This window comes from Carcharodon carcharias, chromosome 11, assembly GCF_017639515.1.
Source record: "Carcharodon carcharias isolate sCarCar2 chromosome 11, sCarCar2.pri, whole genome shotgun sequence".
Classification (NCBI taxonomy): Eukaryota; Metazoa; Chordata; class Chondrichthyes; order Lamniformes; family Lamnidae; genus Carcharodon; species Carcharodon carcharias.
Genome location: NC_054477.1, coordinates 11,385,403 through 11,407,966, shown reverse-complemented (window position 1 = coordinate 11,407,966; position 22,564 = coordinate 11,385,403). Strand labels below are relative to the sequence as shown.

The window sequence follows — 22,564 nt, the reverse complement described above, 5'->3', positions numbered from 1 at the left end:
AGGCCTCTGTTCTCCCTGGTGGGGGAAGGTAGTGTAGAGGGATTGGACGTCCATGGTGAAGTGGCGGTGATCAGGGCCACGGAACTGAAAATTGTTGATATGTCAACATGGATTTACGCTCTTAAAAGGACTAAATTATCATAATTTCTCTTTCAACTCTGATCTTAGTTCTTTATTCATAGAGTGGCAAGAATGTGGAACTTGCTACCACAGTAGCGTAGAGACATTTAAGAGGAAGCTGGGTAAATACATGTAAAGTAAGTAGCATTAGACAAAGAGGTTGAAAGAGGCTCATGTGTAGCATAAGCACAGGCACATACCGACTGAGCCAAATGATCTGTTTCTGTGTTGTAAATTCTATGTAATAAGACAGAGACAATGCAAAGTGTGCCACAAGTTCTCAGGTTAATTGTAATATACAGAATGCAAAAAATGATCTTTCGCAATGCAACACCCCTCAACCCTCCTGCAGTTAATAATACAGCCAAGTCTCACAATGTTAACCAAAGTATTCATTTTCATAACTAACACTAAGATGAAAGCAATATCCAAATACTTTGGAACCACTTAAAAGATGACTGCTCCATTCTATGTTATGGAACAAGAATTCCATTATGGACTGGAGGGGCTAAGCTGGAATGTCGCCACATCTAAATTTGCTCTAATTAGTTAGTTTCCTTTCCAGGCCAGGAAATAACTCAGGCCCTAATGATATGCAAAATATACAAGAAGTGAAATCTCTACTGGTTTCATAGCTGTACCTCGCATTACTGCAATACATTATTGACTTTCATACGATAATCCCCCCCCCCAACCCCACCCCTCCCACCCCAAGATCTGGAAAACCTAGGTACGGTAGCTGCTGTTAATTCAGAGATCCAACAAGTCCCTTCTGTTCATGTGTGCTACACTTGTTTCCTTTAAGGTCGCCAATCACTGCTCTACACTCCTTTTGCTCCCTCCACTGTTTCAAGAAGAATGATCCTGATGAACTATAAAGGGCATGAACTATGAAGAAAGATTAAGATGTGAACTCCTATAAAGAAAAGGTATGCAGGGCAGTCACTATGATATGTAAAATAGTAAATGGAATAGTTAACCAAGAGTATTATTTCAATACCAGTCAGGAAAGTAGGAAAAACTTTAGTCGGAAATTTAAAAATAGACATAGAAAGAACTTCTTCATGCAGTGATAAATGCTTGGAATAATCTGACAGGTAGGTAACAGAGGTAACAACAGTTTGTGTATTTAAATTGCACTTGGATGCTAAGATAAGAGCGTTACGGTACAAGAGGGATGAGATTTGATAGAAATCTGTATAAATATGTTGGTAATTTTTTTTAAAAAGTAAAAACTTTCATGCTCCAAAATCCTTTTAGACAGTGGAAATAAATATGTCTTTAGGTGACACGTGCACTTTCAATTTGCAATGTTTTTTGTAGACAATGTTCCTGGGTAATGGGGGACTTGACAGGGGAGGGAAATACATCTGTATTTATAGTAAAACTAGATTTCATTGATAACAGTCATACACACAAACAGAGGCTACTTCTGTTGATTGCACATTGCAGTGTACTGAAGAATGATCAATGTATAATCATTCTCAGGCAAGCTTGAGTAATTCATCAACGAACTGACATACTCAACAAATACTTGCCGGCACATATATTCAGCTGTGCATATTCATCTGTCAAAATATCCCAAGAGGGCACATAGTTTTACTTTTATCTTTCTAAGCGGTGAAATCTTCCACATATTGTAATCATCCATTAACTTCATTTTTATTGTACAAGTATAGAGCTTTGTAATGGCTGTTGAGATAAAGACGCCACCTGGTGTGGCTGAAAGATGTAGGTTTGATCCCCACTCCCCAAGTTATCTGACACTGGCCAAGGCAGTCTTAAAAGCACTAGCTTTAAAGATATTAAGGAGAATGGATCAGGTAGATAGAGAGAAACTATTTTCAGTGCAGTTAGGGAATCTTCGACTCAGGGACATAGCTTAAAAATTAAACTGGGACTTTCAACAGTGAAGTTAGGAAGCACTTCTACACAAAGGGAAGTCATAGTTTGGAAAACACTTCCACAAACAGTTAAATGCTAGGTCACTTGTTAATGTTAGATTGGAGATTGATAGGTTTCTGTATTCCAAAGATATTAAGGGATATGAGGCAAAGGCAGACATGAGGAATTAAGTCACAGATCAGCCATGATCTCACTGAATTGTGGAACAGATTGAGGGTGAATTGAGGGGTTAAATGACATATTTCTGTTCCCATGCTCCTATTACAACCAGCTTCAATATTTGGAAGGAGGCAGAAAAAAAAAGCCAGAGTTCTTGTTATCCAGTGATAAACAGCAAGATTAGCTTCGACTGTGACACCCTTGCTCATGGCCACTTGAAAATCATACCCATGGTCAGCACAGTGACTCTCACATGCAGAGTGGCCACTTTGGACTAGGTACCAGAGTATGGTTGGAGCCTCTCGACTCAACAGCTGGAAGTGGGGAGGTGGGAGAGGATAAAAAACACATTTGGTCGTCACATAAAACTTTAATGTCATGGAATTTAACCTTAGTACCATAAAAGTGTCAATGAACAATGATGCTATTACCAGATATAGCAGATAGCTAGAAGATATTGTCTGATTGCAGGAATTATACAGTAAATGGCAGAACCCTTAAGTGCATCGACGGGCAGAGGGATCTGGGTGTACAGGTCCATAGGTCACTGAAAGTGGCAACGCAGGTGGATAAGGTAGTCAGGAAGGCATATGGCATGCTTGCCTTCATTGGCAGGGGTATTGAGTATAAAAGCTGGGAAGTCATGCTGCAGCTGTATAGAACCTTGGTTAGGCCACACTTGGAATATTGCGTGCAATTCTGGTCACCACATTACCAGAAGGATATGGAGGCATTGGAGAGGGTGCAGAGGAGGTTTACCGGGATGCTGCCTGGTCTGGAGGTTATTAGTTATGAGGAGAGGTTGGAGAAACTCGGATTGTTCTCACTAGAGCGACAGAGATTGAGGGGCGACTTGATAGAAGTTTACAAAACTATGAGTGGCATGGACAGAGTAGATAGTCAGCAGCTTTTTCCCAGGATGGAAGAGTCAATTACTAGGGGACATAGATTTAAGGTGAGAGGAGAAAACTATAGAGGAGATGTGTGGGGCCAGTTTTTTTAGGCAGAGGGTAGTGAGTGTCTGGAATTCGCTGCCAGAGGAGGTGGTGGAAGCAGGTACAATATTGGTGTTTAAAAGGCAGCTTTACAAATCCATGAATAGGATGGGAATAGAGGGATACGGACCCCGGAAGTGCAAAATTATTTAGTTGACGGGCAATATGATTGGCGCAGGCTTGGAGGGCCAAAGGGTCTGTTCCTGTGCTGTACTTTTTCTTTGTTCTTTGATCAACTTGGTCACATTTTGTGTGAATACTGACAATATCAGGGTGGGGGCATCAATAGTGTAATTAATATCTTATTTGCACCTATCTCCTTTCACCCATCACCCCTGTTTGCACCATATCCATTTTAAATTTTCTCATCCTTGCTTTCAAATTCCCCCATGGGCTCACCCCCTCCCCATCTCTATAAACTCCTCCAGCCCTGCAACATTCAGATCTTCCCACTTCTCTAATTCTGGCCTCTTGGTCATTGCTCCACCAGTGGCAACTGTGCTTTCAGCTGTCTATTTCTCAGCCCCTGCACTCCCTCTTCTTTTAGACACTGTTGAAATCCTAACTCTTCGATCAATCTTAGTCACCTGTACAAATAACTCTATGTAGCTCTGTGTCAAATTGTATTTGATAACATTTCTGGAAAGCGCCTTGAGACATTATGTTAAAGGCACTATACAACTACAAGTTAACTTTTCGTGTGGAAAACTTTCCATTTCATGCAACTGGTTTCAATATCAAGCAGTCCAAAGTCAGACATAGTACATTTGGATACAGAGTGTCCGCACTCTGCTCCGATGTATTTCAATTCCAACATAAATAGTGCTGCACTTTGAGAGATTTTTCATTTTCCACAGACATTATTAATTCAAGAAAGACTTGTGCTTTTCATAATTTCATGATGCCCCAAAGCCTTTTCAAGCCAATGAAGTAACTTTGATATGCAGTAACTATTCTAATGTAGGAAATGCAACAGCCAATTTGAGTACAGTAAGCTCCCACTAAAAGCACTGTGATAGTGAGCAGATAATTTGAGTTAGTCATGACAGCTGAGGGGTAATCACTGATCAGGGGACTGTGGCAACCTTCCACGCTCCTCTTCAAAATAGTGCAATGGGATTATTTACATCCACCCAAGTCTCAGGATCTCTGACAGTGTAGCCCTCACTCAGTACTGCCCTTCCAACCACTGCAGTGTTCCCTCAGGATTGCACAGAAGTGTCAGCCTAGAATATACACTCAAGTCTCTGGAGTGAGATTTGAGCCCATGACCTTCTGACTGACAGAGAAACTGAGTTGCAGCTGACACTAGATAAATGGAATGGAAATCTGCAAGATTACTCCATCACTGCACATATTTGATGCAAAGATCAGGAAAATGAATGATCACATACTTGGTGGGGGGAATCTATCAATAAAATTAAAATACCTTTGCTGGGAATAACTAAAGAGAGATGTTTCAAGGATTAATTATGCTGACAATTCACTGATGTAGTTAGGGTATGATAGCATATTGATTATGTTACAGAGCTAGCAATCCAAAGGCCTGGGCTAATGATCCAGGGACATGAGCTCACATCCCACCACAGCAGTTGGGGAATTTAATTCAGTTAATTAAATAAACCTGAATTTAAGAAGGTAGTAGCAATAATGGTGAGCATGAAACTACCAGATTATTGTAAAACCTAACTGGTTCACGAATGCCCTTTCAGGAAGGAAACTTGTCATCCTTACCCAGCTTGGTCTATATGTGACTCCAAGCCCCCAATACATTAGTCGCGAAACCACCCTCAAATGTCCGAGCAAGCTACTCAGGTGTACTAAAACCATTACGACAGACTGCAGCAGTTCAAGGCGGCGGCTCACCACCACTTTCTCAGGGGCAATTAGGAATGGGAAATAAATGGCCCAAATACCGTGAATGAATAAGGAAAATAAAATGAAATTGAAATATCTTTCACAAAGAATGACCTGAACATTTTTGCTGATTTCACTAAATTTTTGAACCCTATTGTGAGAGTTTGTAAGCAATTCCTGTGTTTTTTTTGGGAGGGGGCGGGGGTGGGTAGAAGTCCAGGACAGGAGGCTTAACCTTAAAATAGAGCTAGGCCATTCAGGGGTGATGTCAGGAAGCATATCTTCACACTAAGGGTGGTGGAAATCCCAGATCTCTCTTCCCCAAAAAAGCTCTTGATGCTAGAAGGATCAATTGAAAATTTCAAAGTTGAGATTGCAAGTCATGTCAGTCGAGAGCATTAAGGCTTATTGGCCAAGGTGGTAGATGGAGTTAAGACACAGATAAGCCATGACGTAATAGAATGACAGGTCAGCTCGAGCAGCTGAATGGCCTATTCCTAAATTTAGGCCTATTCCTAAATACCGTATCATTAAATTTGGGGTGCTTCAACATGAATTAGATATGGGTTCCTGAGCCCATAATAGCTCAGGATATTTTCTCTTTAGCACTTACTAGCATGGTATGTATATTTTTTGAAAGAAGAGCTGACTGAAAACAGCAATGTTAAATGATAATTAACATTTGATTTTAGATCAAAGGCATTGACAGGAGCACATTCACAGAAGGAGCATGTATATCTCAGTGTGCTGATCTAGCCAAATTTATTTCAGATTTAATTCCATTTAATGAGTCTTGCAGATGACATACTGCCTTTAGAATTGAAACATGCTAATGAAATTACTTCCACACTGTCCCATACGTTGTCCTGTGGCAGATCAACCTCTTGGCATAATACCTCTTTGCTACTGTTTCTTCAAAACTCATAAGGAGTGGGGTCAGGGAGAAATACAAATCTGTGTCATGCTAACAAATTGACATCAAGTCAAGGTTTGTCCATCAGTGAGACAGCAACACAGAAGTCGAAGTTTATCTGGCATTGCTTTTGTGATTCAGGGAATTAAGAATCATGAGCACAATTAGACAGCGTTTCTTGCGTTTTAAGGACCATACCTAGAATGAAAGGTGAGGCATCCTTGTTCTTGCCCACAGTACCACTGGGTCTTCATATTTCAGCTGCACTATTTTTAAAATGTAATGTAAGATGCACACTCAAACCCACAATTCCCCATGTAACGTGCTCTCTATTGCAGCAGTGCCACTGAATGAAGATTAGTTTTCCCAAGATGGAGATAAATCAGAAAAATTATTTAAAATTAAAGCAGGAGGATAGGACAAAGAGACATAGCTTCAAACGAAAAAAAGGCAAATTAAGGACCGATGTTATGAAGCCTTCATACACACAAGCAAATGTAAATATGCACACACGCAGACCAATGTTCCTTTTAACTTTTCTTTGTTGTGCATTTATTTCAATGCGTGGTGCCTCTAAAATTTTTGCACAGTCACACATGACCAACTTGCGAGCTGTTTGCATGGTACCTCTCATATTGCTCCATAGCTACACATACAATTTAGCAGGAACAACACCACAAACACACATGCCAATATATGGAATAAACTTTCAGATGGGGTAATGCAGTCAAATATTTGAATAACTTGACAATTAGGTGCAGTGATTTGGGGTGGAGTGGGGGGCGGTGGGAGTTAGCAAGGGGAGCTGGAGGATCTTACTGGAAGAATGATCCAAGAGGAGTCAGATGGTCATCCTCAAATATACTTAACTATGTTGCTGAAAGAAACAGCAGTCACATTAGTGGAGAATGTGCGAAGGGTGGAGTAAGAGCAGTGTTGGTCATTTTCGAGGAGTTTTACTATCTGTCCAATCAACTTTGGAAGAGCCATCTCCAATTTCTGAACACTTTCCAAGTGAAGGAATATTTCCCATTCCCGATAGTGAAAATTTTCACCCACCAATCTTGATTTAAACTAACATTATTTCACTGTGACAGACTCAAAATTGAATTCAGAGCATCACAAACTCCACATCTATTTATCTCTATTGAGGAACAAAACTGCAAACCAAATCTTAAGTGAGGGTAAAATACTATTTGATGCAAAAAGAGAGAGGTGCATCAAAATGGCCTCAGGAGACAAACAGTTCACAACTACCATGCAAATTATTCACACTCTAGTCATTAAAAACAGTAAGCCGAAACAGCTTGAATAAGCAGCAAAACATTTAAGTCTGTGTTGAATAACAGCCATGCATAGAGTAGCTCAATGATTGCTATCTGCTCCTTAGCTGAGCCACGATGCACAACCACAAGGAACCACTAAGGTAGTGCCATATACCAGGTACATGAAAATCTTTCAGCTATTAAGCAGTATGTGCAAACTGCTGTGTTCTACGATACTTTCAAAAGACAATGGAAGAAAAATTCCACGACACCTAACAAATCCTAATGTCTAACCTATACCTGCCTCAGCACCATCATAGACCTACCTGTGCGATATTTTTGTTTAGTAAATAAACTCCATATTCAAACTGAAACCTTTCTCCTCCTCTTGGATACAGAGGGAACCTGTGAATACAAACACAGGAGAGCCTAGTTAACAAAGCTGTCTGCGGGGGGGGGGGGAACGACGGCTGTAAATGATAAGTTTACATTGCATTTGGTTTCACATTACTATATCAGTAACATGAGGTACAATTGAGCTTTGAACATAACATTACCCTGAATTCCTATATCACATTCAGTTGGGAGAGAAATGTTAATACACTGGATACAGCAAAGGCTTTGGGTCTTGACAACTTTCTGGCTGTAGCACTGAAGACTTTTGCCCCAAAACTAACTGCCTCCATAGCCCTATTCCAATACAGCTGCAACAATAGTATCCACCCAACATTGTGGAAAATTGCCCAGGAATGTCCTGCCCACAAAAAGCAGGACAAATCCAACACAGCCCAATTACCACCCCATCAATCCACTCAATCTTCAGCAAAGTGATGGAAGGTGCCATCGGCAGAGCTATCAAGCGGCACTTGCACAGCAATAACCTGCTCAGTTTGGATTTTGTGAGGATCACTCGACTGCAGACCTCATCACAGTTTTGGTCCAAACATGGACAAAGGGGCTGAATTTCAGAAGTGAAGTGAGTATAACTGCCCTTGACATCAAGGCAGCATTTGACCATACGTGGCATCAAGTCAATAGGAAAATTGAAGTCAATGAGAATTGTGGGAAAACTCTCCACTGGTTGGGGTCAAATCTAGCACAAGGAAAATGGTTGCAATTTTGGAGGCCAATTGTCTCAGTCCCAGAACATCACTGCAGGAGTTCCTCAGGGCCATGTCCTAGGTCCAACCATCTTGAGCTGCTTTAATGACCTTCCCTCCAACACTAGGTCAGAGTGGAGTTATTTGCTGAAGATTGCACAATTTCTCAGATAGTGAAGCAATCCATGCCTGCAAGGCTTGGACAACATTTAGCTTTTGGTTAAATAACATACACAAAAACAGAAAATGCTCTGAAGGGTCATACAGACTCGAAACATTAACTCTGTTTCTCTCTCCACAGATGCTGCTAGACCTGATTTTTTTTCCAGCATTTTGTGTTTTTGTTTCAGATTTCAAGCAACCACAGTATTTTGCTTTTATCTCAAATAACATACCCACCCCACTAGCACCAGACAATGACCATCTACAACAAGAGAGAATTCTAATCACCTTCCCTTGACATTTATGGCATTAGACTAGCCATATAAATACTGTGGCTACAAGAGCAGGTCAGAGGCTGAGAATCCTGCAGCAAGTAACTCACCTCCTGACTCCCCAAAGCCTGTACACCATTGACAAGGCTCATGTCAGGACTGCCATGGAATGCTCTTCACTTGACTGGATGAGTACAGCTCCAAGAAACTCAATACCATCCAGGGCAAAGCAGCCTGCTTTATCGGCACCCCAGCCACTATCTTAACAACGTCATATTTTGTTTTATAACGCTCCTGTGAAGCGCCTTGGGACATTTCATTATGTTAAAGACGATAGTGTCTTTAACATAATGAAATGTCCCAAGGCGCTTCACAGGAGCATTATAAAACAAAATATGACGTTGAGCCACGTTAAGGAGTTATTAGGTCAGATGACAAAACCTTGGTCAAAGAGATAGGTTGTAAGTATCACAAATGAGGAAAGCAAGGTAGAGAGATGGGGAGGTGCAGGGAAGGAACGCGAGAGCTGGGGGCCTAGGCAACTGAAGGCACAGCCACCAATAGTGAAGAAATTAAAATTGACAATACACAAGAGGCCAGAATTAGAGGAGCACAGATATTGTGGAAGGTTGTTGGTTTGGAGGAGACTAGAGATAGGGAGGGTCAAAGCCATGGAGAGATTTGAAAACAAGGATGGGAACTTCAAAATCAAGATGCTGATTGACCAGAAGACAATGAAGATCAGCGAGCACAGGAATGATGGGGGTATGGGACTTGCTGCGACTTAAGACACAGGCAGAGTTTTGAATGACCTCAAGTTTATGGAGGGTAGAATGTAGGCGACCAGATAGGAATGTAAGTCTAGCGGTAACAAAAGCACGAATGAAAGTTTCAGCAGCAGATGAAAGGTGATGGGGTGAAATCCAGTGGAGGAGGAGGAAAAACGTGGGCTTAGAGATGGCATGCATGTGAGGTCAGGAGCTCATCTCAGGATCAAATGTGACACCAAAGTAGCGACAGACTGGCTTAATTTCAAACTGTTGCCAGGGAGAGGGATGGGGTCAGTAGTTAGGGAGCAGAGCATACAGTAGCAGCAGTGTGTGCTATCAACAAGCTGCATTGCAGCAACTCTCCAAGGCTCCTTCAACAGCACCTTCCAAACCTGCAACCTCCACCACCCAAAAGGACAGGGGAATCAGATACATGGGAACACCACCATCTGACTTGGAACTATATCACCGATTCTTCACTGTCGCTGGGCCAAAATCTTAAACTCTGTCCCTAACAGCACATGGACTGCAGCGGTTTAAGACGGCAGCTCACCACCACCCTTGCAAGTGCAATTAGGGATGGACAATAAATGCTGGCCTTGACAGCGGCGCTCACATTACATGGATGAATCAAAAAAGACATTTCCCAAGTCGGAAATGACATGTGTGAATTCTGGGCGATCGTTTAGCCTGACTGCCATCCAGTGACTCTCAGTGGAAAGTATGTGCCCTCAGCTGTGGTGCCCTCTGCCATTCATTAAACTGCTGGTATTCACTGTCTATGCTCACATGAATAAAGGGGCTGCCAATGTGGGTTCAGGGTTGCTCGTAGCAACAGGGTTTCACTATGAATGTTATACACTTATACAGTCTATATATGCCACATTGTATAATGAGCATATCAACCAGAGTGGTGGGTACTGGGGCCACAGTCCACGCCATCACAGAGAGTGACTATGATCGAAAATCATGGAACGGGGATAACATGATCACTTGCCCTCCTCATTCTCAGCAACTGATGATAGAAGCATTGACATGGTAATGTTGCAAGCTAAGTAATGGACATTTCTCTTTAAAAAGCAACAAAATTAGCTGCTTTATTTTGCAGAGGTTCTGCAGTCCTAGGTCTTCACACAAATTTGCATTTGGTAACACTTGATTCCTTGTGGTATATGATGAATGTTTAAATTTACCAGCCATCTAAAACAAATGCTATTCAGTTACATTTTCATAAAAAAAACTCCAATTTCTTTCCCTCTCCTCAAGAGTTAATACTTCCTGCTACAACAAATATGCCAGAGTGAACAAAAAAAGGGGCCTTTCAAAGGGTCACTGAGAAAGAATGCAATCACATAGTTATGCCTCTACAGCACAAAGTTGCGACATAACCGAGATGCCGGAAAAAAAGTTTTAGGATAATGAATGCTCTCCCCCACAAATGCACACTTCAGTAATGCAAATAGAAAAATGACTGCGATAAAGTTTGAGCTAAACAAAAACAAACATGAGCCAAACCATGGACTGAGGAAAGGCCATTTGACTTGTCAAGTTTATTTGTTTCACAATCTGTCGTGCCATGGCCTCTGCCCAACCCCCTCAATCTCCTAAGGGAGGCATCAAAACAACCAGAAGTAGCCTAAAAGTTCTAAAATTTCTCCTTGGCTTTCAAGGACAAGTCGAGCAAAACTCTAGAATTTTGATTACGTTAAAATCCATGTCTAGATATATGTCTGCAGCACACCAAGGATCACATTCCACACTGCATTCAAAGTCATCTTTTGTCTCATGACGATCAAAAAGGGCAATAACCAATCGAGGCTGTAAGCACAATGGGAGAGTGAGAAACCGCAAACACAATAGCAGGTGGATCCCTTCTTGGGATGGAATTAAGGCACATGAATGGGGCAGTGGAGACATAGGAACTGTATTCAAGTCTTGGGAATGCTGACCATGGAAGTATTAAATGGAAGAAAGTTTGCTTGGGAAAATAGAACAAAATTTATCGGAGTGAGTGATCCTTGTTGATAGCATGCTGTATAGTTTCATCCTCCTACCTCCAGCTTGTAAATGGTTTAATAATGCCAATGTCAGACCATGCCGCATTACACATTGAATACTCTTTCACACATTATCCTCTTTTAAATAGTGACAAATATCAGTTAATTCATGTAATTTTTGGGTCTAAATCTTCATCACTATCCTTTAGCATTCCCTCCTTCTGAACTCTAACCAGTTGCCAAAGCAATGGAAATAAACCGACAAATACATTTTTGAAAAACTACCTCCACCTTATGCCTCTAATTGTTCAGTTACTTACAATGTCCTCTTAAAAGTAGTAATGGGCATGTAATAGGCAAATGAAGTACTACTCACTCTTGACAGGACAGATGACATACTTCCTGGGTTACGCTGCCATGAGTTTTAAGATAAAAGTGGAGAAAATCATTTTACCCTCACAAACATGCATTTAGATAGCACCATGTCTCAAATGTATTTCACATTGAAGAATTGCATCAAAACGTACCAAGTATTTGGGAAGCAAGCGTGCTGAATTAACTTGTATTTACATAGCACATTTAACAAAGTAAAACCTACTAGGGTCGTTCACAGGAGCAATATTAATTTTTTTATTAAAAAATTGACATTTTTTGACTCCAAGCCATAATTGAGAAATCAAAGATGATAACCAAAACCTGGATCAAAGAGTTAGGTTTTTAGGAGCATCATAAAAGAGGACAGAACAGTGGAGACACACAGATGTCCAGGGAGAGAATTCCAGAGCTTAGGGTCAAGACAGCTGAATGCATGGCAGTGACAATGAATGGGTGGCACTGACAAGCCCAGTAACTTGGCAAACAACTCGTCCAACAGATACCCCAAACTTTTTCCATTTAGAGTGGGCAGCGAAGATTTAATAAGACTTAGAATAAGTTAACTGCTATTGGAGAACTGAAACGATTTTCCAGGATCCTCATGCTGATATCTCATTCCCGGGACATCCTGAATGGAGTTTGCAACAATATCATTCACATGCACAACCACAAGCTCATGTACCACAGAGTATACTCAGGTATGAAACAAAATTGGACAGCCTCCATTTCAGGAGAGATCAACATTGAAAAACTAACTGAAATCTGACATTAAATCACCCAGATCACGCAGGAAGTCTCAGAGCAATTGGTGAGAGAAATAAGGGTCAAGAATTATACAGTAATCATAATAGGGTATGTCATACATAACATAAGCAAGCAGAGTCAGCATGGCTTCATGAAGGGGAAATCATGCCTGACAAATTTATTTGAATCCTTTGAAGAGTTAACAAGCAGGATAGATAAAGGGGAACCAGTAGATGTAATACATTTGGGTTTCCAAAAGGCGTTTGATAAGGTACCGCACATAAGACTACTTAAAATAAGGGCCCATGGTGTTGGGGGTCATATATTAGCATGGATGGAGGATTGGCTAACTAATAGAAGACAGAGTTGGGATAAGGGGCCCATTTCAGGATTGCAACTTGTAACTAGTGGAGTGCCTCAGGGTTCAGTGCTGGGGCCACAATTACTTAGAATATATATTAATGACCTGTGAGGGAAGTGAATGTACTATTGCCAATGACACAAAAATAGGTGTCAAATGGTGACACAGAGTCTATAGAGCAATATAAAGAGGTTAAGTGAATGGGCAAAAACTTGGCAGATGGAATATAATGTGGGAAAATGTTCTGTCCAGAAGACTGTAAAGTGCCTAGTCGGAAGATGAGGTGCTGTTCCTCCAGTTTGCGACGAGCTTCAGTGGAACATTGCAGCAGGCCAAGGATGGACATGTGGGCATGAGAGCAGGGTGGTGTGTTGAAACGGCAAGCGACAGGGAGGTCTGGGTCATGCTTGCAGACAGACCAAAGGTGTTAGAAAGATATAGTGGCATTGGAGGAAACCCAGAGAAGGTATAGAGGAATTTTCTTATGAGGAGAGGTTGTGTAGTATTCGTTAGAGTTCAAAAGGATGAGAAGCGACCTTATTGAAACATATAAGATACTAAGGTGGCTTGACAGGATAAATGCCGAGAGGTTGTTTCACCTTGTGGAGCGTCTAGAACCAGAGGGCATAATCTCAGAGTAAAGGGTTGCCATTAAAGACAGAGGTGAGGAGGAATTTCTTCTCTCAGAGAATCATGAATCTGTGGAGTTCTCTACCGCAGAGGGCTGTAGAGACTGGGTCGTTAAGTATATTCAAGGCTGAGATAGGCAGATTTTTAATCAAGGGTTATGGGGAAAAGGCAGGAAAGTGGAGTTGAGGATTATCAGATCAGTCACGATCTCATTGAATGGTGGAGCAGGCTTGATGGGCCGAATGGCCTACTTCTGCTCCTACGTCTTATGGAGCAGATTTACTGGTGAACAACAAATGCAGGGAAATTTGCAAAAAATATAACTCACTTGTCATTGCTTGGATTGGATAACACAGCACTCAACACTATCTTGTGAGCACAGGTTTAAACACATGACTACACCAACGCCGTATCAACTTTCATCTTATTGCAATGGTAGAGGGTATGTGGAGGACCTAGGGCAGAAGGAACGAGATCCTAGATAGGTGAGAAGCATCTTTGGCTGACTGACTTTGAATCAACCTGAGGGAATTGTATACGCATTGCCACAACTTGATCAGTTTATTCCTACATCAATCCTGTCGAGGAATCAGCAGTCTAGAGATGCATGTTTGATGAATACCATCTACCCCAACCTGCCAAAAATTAATTTAGTGTCAGCTCCTATAACAAAAAGAATTCATTAATAATTTTGCTTTTTCATTCCACACCGAAATAAAATAAACTTTCCCATGTCGAGCTACTTGAGGTTTGCCCTTTCAGGAGATTGAATGTTTGCTTTAGGATGGCCTCAATGCTAAAGGGCCATTGTGTACAAAGTCTGCCCTTGGGCTGAACCTGGCTAATTCATCACCTGGCATGTTTAATTGGTAGCATACACTGTAGCCAGTCAGTTAGTTTCAAACTGTAAAGGGAGGTTTGCTGTAACAATACACGTCTTAAATTGAGGAATGCAGGAAAACATGACTTTTTGAAAAAACGAACAGGGAAAGGATATTGGACTCGGGTGAGCCAATCACTTAAGGGAACAAAATATCTGCAGGGTTTTTATGTTTTTGGATTCTTCCACTTCAAATCAACCTTTCACAATTTGTTGGACGGTTTCAACAGTCTGTAGCATGAGTCTAAATTAACAGCAATGTATGCAAAGCAATGCGGTGGTTTACAGTATTGGAGCACCAGTGCATAGCAGAACACAAGATAGTGCCTCCCACACTCCCAGAGTTTGTACTTTTGACCAGGCCATTACAAAATGGCACAGAGGGAGTCTGGTTTTTAACCCTTTGGTTTTGCACTAATTAAGGTGAGGAACAGAACTCTGTGCTTTTCAGGCACCCCTTGTCTGCACTCAGTTGCACTTATATCGCACCTTCAATGCAGTAAAACATCCCAGGTCAAGTACAGTGTGGGCTGGTGCATAGTCAGCACCGCTCAAAATCATTTCTCACACATCCTTTATGGGGCAGTGTGTCAAAGGAGCCAGCTGGTGGAAATAAACTTGATTATGTCAGCAATCTAGTTGGCAATTGCTCCAATGCAATGAAGTGATGGTAATAAAATGGGAAGATTTTCTTTGGGTGGTATAGCAAAATTAAACTAATTCCTCGCAGGGGTTTCCAATTATGCTGCATAACACACAGAATGTCACCCCAGCAGTACATCAGTATGCTTAACATGTGAAATTACTTGGCTGGGTTTGAGAGCATTCACCACAAATTGGTATAAAATAGTAACAAATCACAACAAAAATAAAACAGGAAAGAAACCCAAATAAGATCACAATACAGACCATTTAGCCTGTCATGTCTGGACTAGTTCTTAGCAATCAAAACCTAATTCCACTTTTCTGCTCCTTCCCCATAGCTTTCCAGTTTCCTCCACTTACAATAGTTATCTAACTTTCCCCTTCAACAATGCAAGAATCTCTGCCTCAACTAATTGCTGTGACAAAGCTTTTCATGCTCCAACAACTTTCTAGAAACTGTTTCTAAATCCTCTCCTCACTGAGGATTTTAAACTGAACCTATCACTGACTACACAGAAGAAATAGGCCCTGTTCGCTCTATCAAAATCCTTCATCATTTTAAAAACCCTTTACAAAAGCCTCTTGGCTAGTTCTGCTCTAGTCAAAGTTGTTCTCAAAATCTCAAGTTTTCCCTCATAACTAAAGCTTCTCATGCCTAACTTGTTCTCTAACCCAACATGCTAGCTACAGGCTCAAGTTTAGAACAGCACTCCACATTGCACCAATATGTTAACTTTTTCCATTCCTATCGCAGGCTTCTCCCTGACTTCTCCGTGTGAGATAACTAAATCGTGCCATATTATGGATAGTCTTATGCCTAATACTAACTAGTTTGAGACTGTTCAAACTCATTTCAGATAGAACCCTTATAGCAAGGAGATAGTTGACTTTCATCCCATTCAGATGGGGTGGAAAGGCCAATGACGAACCCCTTGTCCTCTCCATATATTTACATTTTAGAGTCTATTATATGCTATACTCAAAAATTTTGTGACCTGCCTTGAGAATGAGGTCCACAGGACTCTAATGGGCAAGGGATTATTTATTTTAACAACCGGAACTTATATACTGCAGCACTTTTCATCTAATAAGCATCTCAACAGGCTTACAGACAGAAATGAATACAGTAGAAATGGATAGAGGCAGGGAGAAGGAAATTAGAAAGGAAAGAGAGGCAGAGCTGAGGGTCAGCAACACACACATAGAAGCTTCATGTTGAGGCAATGCAGGCAACAAACATAAGAAAGAGGAGGGGGTCAAGAATAAATAGGCAGACTGTTGGGTCATATATAAAAAAGGGACAGGATGGTCCTGAAGTAGTAGTTGGTTTTGGTCAAATGTGAATTTAAGGTTCACCATCTGAAATGGTGACAACTTTTTTCCCCACGACACTGATGATCACCTGTGTATTTTCAACATTTGAGATGTTTGCTTCTCATCTCTTCAACTGTCTGACATTTAAGTTTTGGATGAGCTGAAACTTGTTGCAGCTTTGCAACAGCAACTACCAACTATTTTTGTCCTGTTACTATCCTATTCACCATCCATTCTGGATTTTTGATCAGGGTGAACCTGATAGTGTATAATCTCTGCCTTGTTTGACCCCGAGGTAAGCATCGAGCCCAAACCTTATACAACATTAAAACCCCTATTTCTGCCTTTGTAACAGTGTTCAATTTTATCCCAACCTCTATCCTGCCAAAAACAATATTACAGACAGGGGAGAGATGGTAGGATGCCCTCCCGGCTGACAGCAGATAGGCATGCTTTTAAAGAGATTTTTTTAAAGAACCTTGAGTGCTTTGACTCTCAAAAAACCTACAAAAGACAGGCTCTCTCATAAGTTTAAAAAAAAAAATAAACGTTTATTTCTCAATGCCCAAATATATTTGCAACAGTACCCATTCACACATGCGCGCACGCACAAGAAAAGGTGATTACAAAAGAGGTAGCATGCACCTAAGTTTTTAAAGCGTCCAAAAATGAACAGTTATACTGGAGTCTTGAGATTGAAGCTTGAAACATTGCAGGCTTGACTATTTCCTTTTGATTAGCTGAAGTGGTGGTTGGAAGTCTCCGGCAATGAATTTGCAGTGGCTTACTATATGCAGTTGTAGGTTTCAGGTTTTGATCCAGTCAAGGTACAGTCGAACCACTGTGGTAAATATCTGGCTTGGTTCTTCAAATTGGTAGGTAAAAAGCTAGCTCCAATTCTCTGCCTACAAGTAAATTTCAGGCACAGTCCTTCTGTTGCTGGGCTGATCTCTTCCCTCAGTCTCTTCATCTCCCAGACTGACTGACTGACTCAGCTGCTCTCAAGTGTGTTAATAGATGCTCATCATAAACCGGTTCCTGTCAGGTGCCCATAGTATCCGTTTTTCCACTGTCCACACAAATGGGCTTTAACGACTTAAGCATTGACACACCATAGGGTTTGAATTTCAACTATTTGCATCTCCTTGTGAATGAATGAGTTTCTCCTCACCACAATTGTGAAATTCCATTCTGCAAAAATGAAGTCTGCAGGGCAATTGTGCCTTAGTTTCTTTAGGTATTTAGACAATAGCAGCTATTAAATTCATAGAAAAAATCTGTCGCATTTTAGTGTCTTCCCAATGGAATGTCCCAAAAGGTTGTTTGCATTTTAATATCCTGTCCAGGCAAGCAGGGTAACTTCCAACCTTGTGGAGTTTCATGTATAATAGCAGACAAGGAAGGTCTCCTGACCTCTTAACTCCATCTCGTTTTAAAGCAGGTTGTCCATTCTCCATTTTGTTTTTAAAATTAAAGTGTCCTTTTTTCATTAAATCCACCGGTATTAACTGCATGGGTGGGACATTATTCATATCTTAAATAGATCCATGCCTGGTTTCTTGAATCTCTCCAAGGTCAATGGCTCAAATACACCCTGAACACCAGTACTCAGAAGTGCTCTCCCTTATATAACTCATCCATCATTGTGGTCGCCATCTTCATTGCATCTCCTGTCCGCCTACCACCTTTTGGTAATGCACAAATTACCAAATATAGATTCTGGATTACAAATTACTCAATAGTCTTACTCCACATCACTTCCAATCTCCTCCAATCCTACTTTTCAGCCCACTCCCTTTATTTGTTTTTATTCTTTATTTTTGTAAATTCTCTTTCTAAAACAAGTCCATCCATCTTCAAAAGCCTCTTCAAACCTCTACAGTGCACTCTGTCTCCTTCAGGAACTCGTCACCAACTCATGTTCAATGTCTGATCCTCCTAAAGATGGTTCTCTACCTTAAAAGGCATTGTCTAAGACAAAGTTGTTGTTACAATGATTTCAATGCACTTGCATGGATGTCATTAATAAATTACTATGTCACTGCCTTAAAGTGCACTTTCATCTGTGACTATAAATTACTGTTCTTTAGTAGTCCTGCAGACAATGAAGGAACTTGTCAGTATTAGATGAAATCAATACATTAGGCATGCGTAATTGTCAGTGGTTCACTGGCACTACAACTATGCCATGTAAGATAATCCTTGAGGTTGCAATAAAAATGTCTCGAGGACTATAAACACCAGCAAGTTACAATTTGGGAGTTTCTTTACTGCTCTTTCCTTCTTTAAATTAAAAAAAAAGTTTAGTGAAAATGGACAGAACCTTTTGGCCTTTAATAGAAAACAAATGTTTTCGTGGCAACGAAGTGTTTACAAAAATTACTGCTTGACATTTTATGAATCCTTAGCCACATCACCTGACTCCTCTATTATATTGCTCCTACGCCTGTTACTTATTACAAGAAAGTAACAATGAATCCTTCTTGAGTGGAAAAACCGAAATATTAAGACATTTTAACTGATTATTGAACCAGTCTTTTGATGGTCGTTAGGTCATTCGCTCTCTTCCACATGAATGCACAACTGGGAATCATGCTTAGAAATAAACTTCACCAAATACTGAATACTCATTTCTAAATTTCAATTCTGAGATTCTGTGGTCATGAGGGGTCTGGACAGAATAGAGAGAGAGAAAAACTGTTTCCATTGGCAAAAGGGAGACTGAAAAGGTGAAAAGCACAAGAACCAACCGTGACAGAGGAACAACACTTTTAGTGTGAGTAGTTAGGATCTGGAAGGCACTGCTTGAGATTGTACTGGAGGCAGATTCAATCATGGCTTTCAAAAAGGAACTGGATACGCACTTGAAAAAAAAAATTTGCATTGTCACAGGGAGGGGAGTGGAGGCAGTTGAGTTACTCTTGTAGAGAGCTGGCACAGACACGACAGGCCAAATGACGACCTCCTCTGCCGTAACCATTCTATGATTCTATTTCTATAAAATGGCGAAAACTCAATAGAGAAGAATGGGCTTTACTGTACATGCAACTCCAGTCCCCAAACTAAATATGGGTGACTCTTAACTGACCTCTGGAAGTGACTCAACAAGTTACTAAGTTTCAGCACAACCATCTCACAGAAACTAGGGATGGGCAGGAAGCACTGACCAGACAAGTGAGGCCCCATATCCCACGAGTAAGTAAAAGTCAGCACAAGTGTAATTAGTATTAAAAAATAGTCGCTAATCTTGGCAGTGCTTTTGCGCCCAGTTAATGAGGAAGCTGTAATAAAATATCAAGATTTCCCATGTTTGGCAATTAAAACCACACCTTCATAAATTTCTTCTAAATAAGTTTACAATTTTGCTACAAAAGACAAAGTTTCAGTCCTTCAAAATGCCTGATGCATCGATGTTACCTCAGCATCACATGCAAACCTATTTTGATAAGATTTGACAGCATTCAATAGTGTAATCGCGATAACTGATTAAGTCTTGCTAAAAAAAATACATAATAGGAAAATTAACCCAAAACAACATAAATATTTCTCAGAAGGCCATTGGATCCATTATGTCTGTGCTGACTCTGGTCGAGCAACCAAAAAGAAAACAGTTACCCTGTTCTCTCCCCATAGTACTGCATTTTCCTTGCTTTTAAATACTTAATTTTCCAAAAAGCTGTAGTCTCTGCCTTAACATCTGTGGCAAAGCATTCTAAGCTTCAACAAACTTCGGCAGAAAGAAATGTAACCTAACCTCTCGCCTTCACTGGTAGAGTATCTCATGTCCTGCCTCATTACTACATTTTCCATCCATAGCAGCAGCCTAGATAATCAACACTGTACGGTCTTGCTGGCTTTAATGTACTTTCTTCAATTCAACATCCAAAACTTCCCTCTGGGTTCTGGGTTACCCATCAAAAATGCCAAAGAGGACTAGTGTAGCTTTAAAAAGAGCAAAGTATGAGTTGTTTAGGACATCTAGGTTGCTCTTTCCAAGATGATATAAAATCTACCCTATTATGGGCCCTATCCTACACATCAGTCTCCAAAGGGAACGTTTTATTGGAAGAGAAGAAAAACAAATAATAGAAGTGATGACCGATAGGGCAGCAACAGATATTGTAGACATTACTGCACATGGTCTCAGGAAAGGTTGAAAGAATAATTTCATACAGCTATGTGGCTCGATGTCAGTTACCAGGATGGATAAATAAAGAAATTAAAAGCTTGCTTCTGAGCATGAAGCCCCAGTGGCTCCTTTTTTCCCCCCCAAGAGATCTTTGCAATCACTCCATGTAGGTGTATCTTGGACCAGGCATCTCCATCATATTTGAATGTAAGGAACCAAAGACAGTTGTTATCTGTCAGCAATGGAGACTTATGGACATTTCAAGCAATATTTGAAACTCACTTCACTGTCGGAAAATATTACGAACTTCAACTTTGGAAACAAAAGTCATTCTACAAAGATGAGATGAGTTTGTCAAAGAATAAACTAGTAAGCAGAGAATAATTCTGTAGCTTTAAGAGGAGGGTGAAAATGCTGGACAATGGAGGCAAAAAATAAACAATTTTTAAATTTCTAAACTTTGTAACTTCCTGATTTCAAACTTTACCCAAAGCTTCAGTATTGTGGCGTATTTGGAGGCTGCCAACAAAAACTACCTTTCTGCATGGGATGGATACCTGGGAATCATTAGGTGTCAAGCAATTGAGGTCAAGCTCATGCAGTTAATGTCTTAACCTAGCGATCAGATTGCAGCCTTGAGGTCATGCCCTAGCATGGACTATTTAAAATTATTAATGTGGATTCCTTTTAAATTCTGGTTTAAATTATTTTCTGCTTTTCTACCCTCCTGTTACACTTGATGTGTGAGGCTGTTCATGCATTCATAATTTAAGACTTTTTTTTTTACAACAGTTTTGAATCAAGACAATCTACAAGCCTTTTATTGGGGAAATTCAATGCCTCTTGCATGGAGTAGATAATTCCGGAGCCATTGATAACTCTACGAATTAGATCAATTTCTCTACCCATATTACACTATAAAAAATAAACCTGCTCCTAATTTTGAAATAGATGTTAAACCAAGGCCCCATCTGTCCCGTCAGGTGGACGTATAAGATCTCATTCATGGCAGTGTTTCGAAAAAGAGCAGGGGAGTTTTCCCTGGTATCTTAGTCAATGTTTATTCCCTCAATCAACATTACAAAAACAGATTATCTGGTTATCACATTACTGTGTGTGGGAGCCTGATGCGTGCAAATTGGCTGCCATGTTTCCTACATCACATTGGCTGCAAACTGCTTTGGAATATCATGTGGTCATGAGAGGCACTATATAAAAGCAACTCCTATTCTTTTAATTAAAAATCCAGTTTAATTTGACAGCCCACGTATTATCAGTGTGCTTATCTTAGAGAAATTAATATTACATCCAACGAGGTTCAATGTTTCAGATGTCTGAAAGTCAACAAAGTTTCTAACGATTCCCAAAGGCAGATGTTAGTTACTGAATTTAAAACTGAAAAAAGATAGGCCTTAAATCAAATCATTATTGTTCAGTGCAGTACCTATCCCTTTTAACACTACACAACTTTATAACTCTGTTAAATAAATGACTGTGTTGTGAATTTGGCCACGCGTGCCAAACATGCATTATATTAGGCATCTTGCTTTTGGGGCTACAAAAGCATTTATCTTCAACACGAAAGTCTAATAAAATCTTTTATAATCCACTGCATAACATTAACTGGCATCAGCTGTTCCCAATCTTGCAGGAAACATATGCTTTGCATCCTCACTGCTTACTTGGAGTGATATCATATATGTGGCAGCAATGTGCAGAATACATAACCCTGTATTCAAATATAAAAGCAAAATACCACGAATACTGGAAATCTAAAACAAAAACAGAAAATGCTGGAAAAACTCAGCAGGTCTAACAGCATCTGTGGAGTAAAACGTTTCAAGTTTGTATGACTCTGCTAACTCTTTTTTTTCTCCCCACAGACGCTGTTAGACCTGCTGAGATTTTTCAGCATTTTCTGAACCTGTATTCAAATGTAATTTGGTTTCTAAATCAGTGGTCTTCTTCTCT

At 40.4% G+C, this 22,564-nt stretch overlaps 1 protein-coding gene across 3 annotated transcripts in view; it reads right to left on the bottom strand.

The window, feature by feature from the left end:
* The window catches only part of uvrag (UV radiation resistance associated gene), a 334,856-nt gene that overhangs the window by 47,503 nt on the left and 264,789 nt on the right, over positions 1–22,564 (bottom strand). For all 3 annotated transcript variants that reach the window (XM_041198896.1, XM_041198894.1, XM_041198893.1), the window contains one exon: positions 7,541–7,619. In XM_041198896.1, coding sequence (XP_041054830.1) covers positions 7,541–7,619 — 79 coding nt within the window. The remainder of the gene's footprint in view (positions 1–7,540; positions 7,620–22,564) is intronic.